Consider the following 11366-nt stretch of genomic DNA (forward strand, 5'->3'; position numbering starts at 1 on the left):
AGGTCCCATGGCATGAAAATTTTACTTTGAGAGAGAGACATCATGGCTTTCAAATGAGAAAAGTGGCAGTTGGTCAAGGCCACACCCCCACTCTCCACCTTGCCCCCCCCCTCTCCTCCTCAGTAGCTACAGACACAGAAATGGCACATCCTAAGGAAAGCTCATTGTGGGACTGGCTCTAGTGGCTGGAATTCTGCACCAAGGCTGAATTTCGGGAAAGAGACTTCAGATACAGTATTAGGGACCACTAAGGTCTATATAAAAGAGACTTCAGATACAGTATTAGGGGACCACTAAGGTCTATATAAAAGAGACTTCAGATACAGTATTAGGGACCACTAAGGCCTATATAAAAGGATCCAAAGAGCACCATGTAATGGGACCTTTTATTGTTAACATGACACAATCATTCCTTCTCATTCATCAGTGATCAAAGTCCAAAACCACTGTCAATGTTCTTTTGGTTGCAATTCCTTTTCTCCTTTGCTGTGCTGCAGTCCTACGCCAGATCCACTGCGGTCATGTCAATGGTGGGATACATCATCGGCCTCGGCGACCGTCACCTTGACAATGTGTTGATTGACATGACCACTGGTGAGGTGGTGCACATTGACTACAATGTATGCTTTGAAAAAGGTCAGTTTCAACTGCTTTGCTTGCGTGTGTGTTGAGTCAGTTTAATGAGAATTGCATTGAGAACCACTTCATTTCAAATGCGTAGACTCTGCCTTGTCCCATAAACAGCCTGTCGCATTTGTTTCTGCTGATTTATATTAATATTAATCTGTCCGATTTTACAGAGAAAAGAAGTTAGAGACAGTATGTTTAATATATCTATTGATATGTTCTGGTTTTCCTTGTTGTACGCCTCACTAGGAAAGAGCCTGCGAGTGCCGGAGAAGGTCCCATTCAGGATGACCCACAACATAGAGACGGCTCTGGGAGTCACTGGGGTGGAGGGCATCTTCAGGCTGTCCTGTGAACAGGTTACTGTCATATCACACACTACTTGGCCCCGCATCTCACTCTACTGGACCCCATCACATTCACACTGAATAGTGTGTGTATATACTTACAATTCAGGACTTAATTATAAAACCAGTTGTACACCTGTTCAAGGCTTAACCTTAAGGCAGCTAGTGTGCAGGACCTAGTCTTAATCTCTAATCAAAGTGTTGTCCGTGTCTTGCAGATAGTTGCTGCTCAGCTGAATGAGCGCTGAAGTTCCATGTGTCATTTCAGGTGGTTCAGATGATGCGTCGGGGCAGAGAGACCCTGCTGACCCTGCTGGAGGCCTTCGTCTATGATCCCCTGGTGGACTGGACTGCTGGGGGGGAGGTGGGCTTCGCTGGTGCCGTGTATGGAGGGGGAGGCCAACAAGCTGACAGCAAGCAGAGCAAGAGAGAGATGGAGAGAGACATCACGCGCTCGCTCTTCTCCTCCAGGGTGGCTGAGATTAAGGTGAGCTCATGACAGAGGTAGGCTGCTAACGTCTCCCAAGTAGCTAGCTGTTAGCAAATGAGGCGTAAATTCTAGCATGGCTATGGGTCCCAACTATGTCGTGGCAGGCGTGTTGCTCAGGACCCACAGAAGCAGTGTCCAGTGTGAAGTTGTTAGCGGAGCGGTTCTGGAGTAAGATGCAAGCAGCGATGCCACAGTCCAGTTTCATTAAAGTAGTGAACACGTTTTCAAGAAATGTTTTAGTTCTCTCCAATTGTCTAAACGATGATTCAGAGGTTTCATCAGTCTGACTAGGATCATATTTAGGAGGTGACAATGAATGCTCACTTTTTTGTGTCAGAGACTGCTGGGTCCAGTTAGGGCAAGGTTATGATTAAACAAACTTCCAGCTACTTTGACAACAGGGGAAACGAGATGTATTAAAGTACTGCACACAAATGATCCAGAAGCAAAGCATTTGAGGATCAAGTGTGATCGGTGGATTGTGTACAGGTGAACTGGTTCAAGAATCGTGATGAGATGCTGGCAGTGCTGCCACAGGTGGAAGAGGCTGTGGAGGAGTACTTGGTCTTGCAGGAGCTGCTCTGCCAGGGGGAGAAACTACAAGCCAAACTTCAAGAGGAGATGGCTTTCGTGGAGGAGGCCGAGAACCATCCCAACCATCTTATCCTCACCCTGGAGCAAAGGTCTAAGACAGCACAATAATAATTTATTCTGAATCCATGTCAAAATGATAGATACTGTATGCAACAGCAAGTAGCATCACATTCTGAAAGCTTATTTATCCTTCCCTTCTCATCACAGGTACTCTGAACACACCCAGCTGCAGTCGCGGCAGAGGACTGTGCAGGAGGCCATTCAGAGCAAGCTGGCTGACCTGGACCAGTGGATCTCCCAGTACCAGGCAGCGTTCTCCAACCTGGAGGCCACCCAGCTGGCCAGCTTGCTGCAGGACATCAGCAGCCCCATAGATCTTGGTTAGTCCCACTGGAAATTATGGAATCAGGGTGAATGGATGAACTGGTCAAAAATAAGCCATTTTTAAAGTTAATTTTTATGAACGTGTCTTGGGTTTCATACATTACACTGCCCCCCAGTCTTCGCCAAGTTTTTGAATGCAATGTATCTAATTAGCTAGTTACCATTGATTATAAAATGCGGTGGTCGTTACGACTAGAAAGTCGCTATATAAATGCAGTCCATTTACATTACATTAAGAGGACTGTGGTGACATTTGACAAAAATATTCAAGACCTCTATTTTTGCTGGAATAACAGTGCCCTCTTCCTGTGTGTCATAGAGTAGTCCTGCTTAACCATCGAGCACATTCCCTGCAAGATGTGATGTAAACCCTGCTAGGCATGGCCTAATTTAATGTCTATAAATGACGTTGGTAAAAATGTATTGTTGAAATGCCACATGGATCGTTTTCTTGAGCTGTGCTACATCATGTTCTTGGTTGTCCAACTCTCCCAGGTCCTCCTAGCTATGTGCCTGCTACAGCCTTCCTGCAGAATGCAGGCCAGGCCCACCTGATTAGCCAGTGCGAGAGTCTGGAGGCGGAGGTGAGCTCCTTGCTGCAGCAGCGCCGTGGGGCCCTTCGCAGCTGCCTAGAGCAGCTGCACAGCTACGCTACAGTGGCTTTGCTCTACCCACGGGCTACTCTGCTGCTCCATCGGGCCCACCAGTGGAAGGCCTGGTTGGAGGAACTGCTAAGAGACATGACAGTGGAGCACTGCCAGCACATCTACAGACAGTAAGGAACTGCAGCAAGCTTTCTTTTCTTTTTTCATTACAATGGAGAAAAACATTTTATTATATATGTTGATTGTGGCAAGCTAGAGTTCTAATACGTGTTGTATAGAAAAACTGTTATGATTACATGCATTGTTATAATTTAAGTATAATCCATCCTAACCTGATATTTATACTTCATTAATTTAAGGTGGCGTACCTTAGAGAACCTTACATTTAATAAGAATAATCAGCATAATTTTAAAAAGCCACCGTACACACATAATAATGCCGCACATGCGATCCAGTGATTAAAAGATAATAAATAAACGGTTAATATCAGCTGCCACTGAATTAACAAACGATGCTATGTATTGATGCACACCAGCGCGGCTCTGTCATTCGTCAGCACTCCTGTCCGGGGGAGGGGGCGAGTCAGGTGGTCTGCAGGTTGGACTGGGCAGGAGAACTTTAGCAGGCAGTGCCTATTCAGGATAATCCACAGACCAGAATGTCTTTATCAGTTTGTTTATGTTGTTGCACTCTGCTGTAATTCATCCTGCCCCCCCCCTCCCTTTTCAGATATGAGGTGCTGTTTGCACCCCAGCCTCCTGCTGCCTCCTGCCAGTTCTTGTCCAGTGTGGAGTTGACCTTGCAGCACCAAGTGGCTGACACCAATGAGCGTGTGATGCACCAAGCAGAGCGACTGAAGGCTGAGGGCACAACGGCCGCAGCCTGCGAGGAGCAGTTGCAGGAGATTGAGCACTGCATTACAGTCTTCCTTCGGGAGAATGGAGAGCCGGGCTCCCTCAGCCTGGCTGGAATTATCACTTCTGCCCTCTGCAACCTCTGCAGGTTAAACACATTCCTTATTGTTCCACTTTTTACTGTGCTGTTTCTCCACTCAAACTAATGGGAAATGGAGTTTGTGTATAATATCTATAAGTGGCTACTTTGCCAAAATAAACATTTATTTATCTTCCAGGCTGTGTTTCTGAAACCTTCAAATACCATAACAGGGTTCAACAATAAAGGTTGCCCGAAGGCCCGGGGCAAGTGAAAAGCCACGTCGGGCAAGTAAATATAACAACCCACTTGCCCGTTCAGTCAATAATTTTTTTTCCAATAATCGTATCAGAAATTACATTATAGTTCTCTTGCCCGCCTTCTCTTTGCCCATGTCGGAGAATGCTTGTTGAATGATTTGGATCTGCTGTTGGCCAATCAAGAATTAAGTTGGCGCTAGTGACGCAGGACTGTCTTGCTAGAAGAAGAAGAAGGTGATGGCTGTGTACGAGCTGAAACAAAAGAGCAACGTTTTGCGAGATGCAAGTTCGAGTCCAAAGCAGATAAAAGTGGATCATTTTTCAAAGGAACGTCTTCGTTCAGAAAACAAATGTTAGAGTGCCATGAGAAAAGCAAGCAGCATCTCAAATATAACCATTTACTTGAGACTTTAGAATTATTTGTGTAGGGGCCAGTTAAAATTGACTTAGAACCGTTGAACCCTGCATAAGTACATCAAATCCAACTTATTCTCTTAGAAATGTGGTGCTTCTGGAGAATGGAACTGAAAGATTGAAGTTGCAGGTGAACAGAAGGAAGTCACTGAGTGTTTTTTGTTTGTTTTTTGTCAGGCGGAACCTGGTGATGGAGGGAGCAGCAGCCAGTGCTGGAGAGCAGCTGGTAGACCTGATATCTAGGGACGGGGCGTGGTTCCTGGAGGAGCTCTGCAGTATGATCGGAAATGTCAGTGCGCTGGCAACACTGCTCCAACGCTGCCCACTCCTGCCCCACGACCTGGATTTGCCTGCACCCTCAGCTACCACCCAGGCTGTGTACCTGGCCAACGCTGTGTACACCTGCTTGCAGGTAGGTGCACCCTCAAAACACGGTGAAAACAACCAGTTAAAACTAGAAGCAACCTGTTCGATTTATGGAAATGAGAAGCTTCTTACAATTTCATGTCATGACATGTTCACCTGGGGGTCTCCTTGTCCACTGTAGGAACTGAACACCAACTTCCGTCAGATCATCTTTCCAGAGGCTCTGCGCTGTATGGTGAAAGGAGAGCCCACCCTGGAGTCCATGTTGGCAGAGCTGGAGCAGCTAGTGGACCAGAGCTCTGATGGTCTTGGCCTGCAGGGTTTGGTCGACGGTCTGCAGGCCACCACAGGCCTAGACCATGATGGGCACAACCACTGCCTCCACATCACTAGGTAAGCAGTTGCTATGGTTGTGCATTGAATTCGACTTGTCACGAATTTAGTCAGACACAGCATTGGCATAACTGATTTGAAAACGTGTCTGATGTTTGAAAAACGTCTTTTTGTGCTCAGGATGCTGCGCGCTCAGTACTCTGAGCTCATCCAGCCTCGCAGCATGGATGGACCGGGCCAGGACACGCCAAAGATGACTGCGGGTCAAATGTTGTTGGTGGCCTTTGATGGCATGTTCACCCAGCTAGAGACTGCCTTTGGACAGCTCACAGACAAGGTAGAACCCAAGAATCCTTCAGATGTAATAAATGTAATAATAGGCCAGTAATATATGTATATATTATATTTATGTTGCATCCTCTTGCATCCAATCTAGATTTTTATTAGGGCTGCTATTCGATAATAGTTAAACGTGACTAATTGCCAATTAACCTCATTTTTGTATCTTTTCAACATACTCTTATCGACATGGGAGTGAACAAATAAGCCTGCTTCATGCAAAATCTATGTCATGTATTTATATTTATAATTGGAAATTGTCTCTGGGAGCAAGTGCAGCGTGTCAGCATGCATCCAGTGTCCAATGCGTGTGAGGGCAGAGAGAAACTGAACTGTATGAAATTTATTTACAGGTCCCATAAACGGTATGAAGTGACTTGTGAATATGAATTGTGTAAAAGTTTTTAAGCATGTGATCTGTTTTCACCCCGCCCCTCAAAGAATTGGAATTAAGAATCGTTAAGACCCGGAATCGAGGGGCGCCTGGATAGCTCACCTGGTGGAGCGTGCGCCCCATGTACGGGGGCTCAGTCCTTGTCGCGTTCCCCCCTCTCTCTCCCTTTCACATCTTTGGCTGTCCTATATAATAAAGGCCTAAAAATGCCCCAAAAATGAATCTTAAAAAAAAGAAACAAAATCGATCCTCAGAATCATTAAAATCTAAACGATACCCAACCCTACTCATGAGACACTGAGCTCATCACACAGATGCATCAAATTGCCATTTAAAAGCTGCTGGTAACTTAAAGCCAATGTCTGTGTCACAGTTCGTCTATTTATAGCTTTTCAAGAACTATAGACATGTTTAATCATTCTGTGAAATGAGATCTTCACAGACTACAGATGGTGGGCCTGTAATTGAACTTAGTACAGAGGAGATGTGGCAAAAACTCGTGCTGCTGCAGAAGGGTGGTTATAGTCTTAAACCGGTCCACTCCACGCAGACCTCTAGCAAAGGAAGACCATAGTTTTGTCCAGGAGTACACATTTAGCAATTGTACATTACTCTGCTTCTCTTTGAGCCATCAGTCTGCATCATTTCTTTCGGCATCATTTCCTGGTTGAATATTTGTGGTTACCAATATAAAAAAAAAAGAAACCTACTCTCTCACCCCATTTTTCTCTTCTCCTTGTTCTTCTCAGCTGAGTTCTCTGGAGGTGCCATTGGCCTGGAGGAAGGTGGATGTTCTGAGGGAGGCTCGGACTGCACAGCTCCACTTCTTTGACAGCCTGAATCAGCGGCAGCTCATGGAAGAGGTATTCTTCCTCAAGAGACTGCAAACCATCAGGGATTTCTTCAGGCTGTGTGCCTCCTTTGCTCAGACTCTGTCTGGTAAGAGTTCTTCACTGCATGAATGATGTAAAAGGAGTATCGGCTTTCTGGGCTTAGCTTTTTAAAGGGTTGCCTAGGTCAGATGTGATTCTGCAAGCCATTCAGATTTGGTTCCCCTTCCTATGTCACATGCAGGCTGAATATACCATATTCATGGTGAATACACCCCTCATCTGAGTATCTCCAATATGTTCTACTAGAAACCCATAATAAAAGTATAAACCTGAAAATGAGCATATGTCTCCTTAGGAATTCCTGTCATGTTAATGGTTGTTACAGCACACATATTGTCTATAAAAAAAATCAGAGTTGGAACTTTTAAGCCTGCTGTCTGAATAGTGTGTGGCAAATCTGGTGTGTTCAGGTACCTGTCCCCCAGGTGAGGACCTGTTACCTACAAACGGACCAGTTGGTTTGGGGAAGCCGCTGTACCGGCGGCCAAGTGCAACAGGGTCAGGTGTGGCAGTGGTCAGTGAGGAACAGATGACCCGCCCCATCAAGGCCTTCACCGCCGAGTTTGTTCGGCAGATGCTCATGGGTCTGCCCAGCCAAGCCCTCGGCCTGGCCCTCTGCAGCACCGTGTCTGCCCTCGGCCTAGACGTTGTCGCTCAGGTGGAAGCGAAAGACTTTGGTGCAGATGGCAAGGTAAGACGTGTGTGGGTGTGTTTTTACATCTCCTTGTGCTAGTTGGATTTTGGTGAGAAGTAGGGCTGGGGTTTCGAGGTCGATTGGTTGGGTGATATGTTCTATGAAAGTAACCCCAGCGATTGCCCGAACAATTAGAATTTGGTTGAACAATCGCTGGTGTTACTTTCATAAGGCCGTAAAAGTGTTTGTAGCTTCGTGTTAATGCTCCTGTTGCACAGCATTAAAAACGCAGTGAGAAAACTCTTTGATGGACACAACTCTACCAGGTTGAGTGCACTCAGTGCTCTATTTAGTTGATCCAGAGATAACGTGCAGATGTTCTTTCCCCATGTAGCAAGCGTAGGTTGAATTTCAGTTGACCACGATTTTCTTTGGCTGTATACGGCCATCCTGAGAAAGTTACGGCTGTATACCCCTTAAACTCTGATTTAGATTATGTAAATAATCTCATAACCTTAAAATATGCCAAACATTAATTGTAATGTTTTTAAATGTTAGTTTTTATTCTGACATTACAGAGCCATAGACTGTAAGTATATTGTACATAGCATCGGTGACGTCGCTCATTGGTTTGTGGACAGGAAGCCAAGAGTTTGCATTTTGGCTGTGTCCATCTTGGTATTTTGGAGCCAGGAGGGACCATTTGTGTACAAAAGGGCAGAGCTGGGTAGGATAACACGGCTAAGCCAGTGTTGTGTATGGTTTCAATAGCGATGCCCTAAGCTAAACGCTAGAGAGGGAAAGTCGCTGGTTTTCAACCCTTCTAACAAGGGTCATCCATTCAGAGTTTTGCCGGCGGCTAAACGGGGACCTCCGGGCCCCGGCACCGTTAAGTTAAGTTACCAGCTAATGCTTGCCCTAGCTAGGTGCTACTGAACACGACATTTTAAGGGGCATGATTGTTGTTTTTTTAAAGATAACATTAATGCATCTTTTATTTTTATTTTTTTTTATAAAGTGCATAAGATGCTTGGGCAAACTGGCTCAACTTGGAGATTACTAAAGAATTTTTCAAACACAGGATGAACTTGGGACCTAACAAAGGACAGCACATATGCATCCCTTTTTCAAATAGCGTAGAGTCTACAAATTGAATGTATACTTTGAAATTAAGGTTGGGGTTATTGCATTTTATACAATCAGTATTGAATCCACTTACTTAATCTGAATTATTTAAAACCTAGTGGTCAATTTTTAAAAGTTAAAAAATAAAAAAATACTTTATATTTATATATTATTATATTTATATTATACTACTATAAGATTCAGCTGAAATCTGTAAAGTAAGAGTGCAAGGAATGACTATGAATGTTCACAACCTGAAAAAGAAAGGTAGGATGTACTTTAACATGTTAAGCACTGTCTGTCCGGGCTCTGAAGGTGTCTCTGGATGAGCTGTGTAAAAAGGCAGTGGAGCAGGGCCTGGCGTCGGGCCGGGTCTCCCAGCTGCTGCTGAACAGAGCCACGGTGCTGGCGTCTTCTTATGACACGGCCTGGAAGAAGGTGGACCTGCTCAGGAGGTTGGACGCCAACCTGGAGGCCGCCAAGGCCAGCCTGCAGAGGAGCCAGCTGCACATTGCCATGTTTCAGGTACAGGCAGAATGTGTCTGGATGCTTCCAATAATCATACACAAAATCTGTGACTCAAATGGCACCATAGATGGATATTAAAAAAAAAGCGCTGACTGAACAATCCCACCTTTTTATGCATGTTTTGTACCACCTGAAGGCTTATAATTTTTATTTGATATTTTCAGATTTCAGAGATTTCAGAATTCTTTATTGTCCCTCAGGGGGGAATTAGATTTGCAGTTGGAGGTACAAAAATAAATGGGGTCCTGCATGAAATAAAGGTTACGGACTAGAGAATGAACGTTGTCAGCGCTGGCTCTTCCAGGTATAAAGCAATGTGTTTTTGTGTCATCCCCTTTCAGTGGCAGCATGAGGATATTCTGGGCCCTAATAATCAGCCTCTGAGTGTCAGCATTCCTCCTCGCTCTGTCATTCTCAACAACATGAAGAAGAAGCTGTACAAGCTGAGTCAAGATGAGGGATCCATTGTCGCCATTCAGGTCAGCATCACGCCCCATACGCCATTTTCATCCGTCATTAATCTACTGTCACTAATCCATCAATCCAATGTCCTCACCCAGAGATGAGAGAGAGAGAGAGAGAGAGAGAGAGAGAGAGAGAGAGAGAGAGAGAGAGAGAGAGAGAGAGAGAGAGAGAGAGAGAGAGAGAGAGAGAGAGAGAGAGAGAGAGAGAGAGAGAGAGAGAGAGAGAGAGAGAGAGACTCATAAGTTTACATACCCATGCTAAAGTTGACTAAAAAGAGGAATAAAAAAAAATATCATCTTTTGGAAATTGATCTTAATGCCTTAATTAAAAAAATGAGGAACATTCCAACCTTTTAAGGACACCAATTTTTTTGTGAATGTATAATGACTTGTAAATAAATAAATTTTCTTCCTTTAAATACAGGGGGGCATAAGTATACACACCCCTATGTTAAATTCCCATAGAGGCAGGCAGATTTTTATTTTTAAAGGCCAGTTATTTCATCCATACTATGCATCCTGATAAAGTTCCCTTGGCCTTTGGAATTAAAATAGCCCCACATCATCACATACCCTTCACCATACCTAGAGATTGGCATGGGTTACTTTCCATAAAATCATCTCTCAATGCAAATCAAATCAGCTATTAGGCTAACTGAAATAAAACCATGTTAATCTCTAGGTATGGTGAAGGGCAAAAATTGGTATCCTTAAAAGGTTGGATTTTTCCTAATTTTTAAAAAATTAAGGATTAAGATCAATTTCCAAAAGATGATTTTTTTTTTATTCCTCTTTTTAGTCAACTTTAGCATGGGTTCATAAACTGATGAGCACGACTGTATATAAAAAGTAAATGTTAGATATTTTTGGAATTTTCTTACATTTTATCTATTTAGTTAACTGTTCAATTATATTTTAACTTTATTTTTACTACACACTGTCTGAAGCCATCGCCACACTGCCACTAAAATGTTGGTGTGGGCAAAATGGAAACTTTTATTTGTTGGTTTATATATTTGTTGCCCCAAAAGTAGTTTTGGGATTTGTCTGAAATAACAACGTTGTGTGTTCTTTGACTGTTGGTGTCCTCAGGAGAAGCTGGCGGCGCTGGAGGCTAGCATCGAGCAGCGCCTGAAGTGGGCTGGTGGTGCCAACCCGGCGCTGGCCCCCGTCCTGCAGGACTTTGAGATGACCATCAGGGAGAGACGCGCCATGGTGGCCAGAGAGAACCAGCGCACCAGCCAGGTAACACCACGGTCCTGTTCATGATCAAGGGCCCAGTTGTAAAACTTAGGTAACTAGACTCTGTGCGTGCTGTTTTTATCCAGGTCACCTTCTTGTGCTCTACCATCCTGAACTTTGAAGGCCTGCGGACCCGATCCCCCGAGGCCCTCAACATGGATGCAGCGCTGTTTGAGCTGCTGAAGCGCTGCCAGCAGACCTGTTCCTATGCTGCCCAGTTTAGCAGCACAGTGTCTCCACTGGAGCTCCAACTCCTGCACAGACTGGTGGGTTTGACTGACCTCTACACAGTCTATGGTCCTGTCAAAAATATGAGGCAGTTACTTTACAGAAACTGAATTACAAAGTAACATGTTTAATAAGTAATAGGGGTGGTACACAAACACACTCGGT

General features: G+C 44.5%; 1 protein-coding gene across 1 annotated transcript in view; it reads left to right on the forward strand.

Moving 5' to 3' along the window:
* The window catches only part of smg1 (SMG1 nonsense mediated mRNA decay associated PI3K related kinase), a 58605-nt gene that overhangs the window by 40630 nt on the left and 6609 nt on the right, over positions 1–11366 (forward strand). The window contains exons 43-58 of the mRNA XM_039826000.1: positions 498–636; positions 877–986; positions 1243–1461; positions 1954–2147; positions 2266–2438; positions 2938–3217; positions 3778–4050; positions 4833–5067; positions 5203–5414; positions 5535–5691; positions 6837–7026; positions 7391–7671; positions 9055–9264; positions 9609–9746; positions 10824–10976; positions 11060–11239. Coding sequence (XP_039681934.1) covers positions 498–636; positions 877–986; positions 1243–1461; positions 1954–2147; positions 2266–2438; positions 2938–3217; positions 3778–4050; positions 4833–5067; positions 5203–5414; positions 5535–5691; positions 6837–7026; positions 7391–7671; positions 9055–9264; positions 9609–9746; positions 10824–10976; positions 11060–11239 — 3144 coding nt within the window. The remainder of the gene's footprint in view (positions 1–497; positions 637–876; positions 987–1242; positions 1462–1953; positions 2148–2265; positions 2439–2937; positions 3218–3777; positions 4051–4832; positions 5068–5202; positions 5415–5534; positions 5692–6836; positions 7027–7390; positions 7672–9054; positions 9265–9608; positions 9747–10823; positions 10977–11059; positions 11240–11366) is intronic.

Source organism: Perca fluviatilis, chromosome 15 (genome assembly GCF_010015445.1).
Source record: "Perca fluviatilis chromosome 15, GENO_Pfluv_1.0, whole genome shotgun sequence".
In the NCBI taxonomy this organism is placed as follows: Eukaryota; Metazoa; Chordata; class Actinopteri; order Perciformes; family Percidae; genus Perca; species Perca fluviatilis.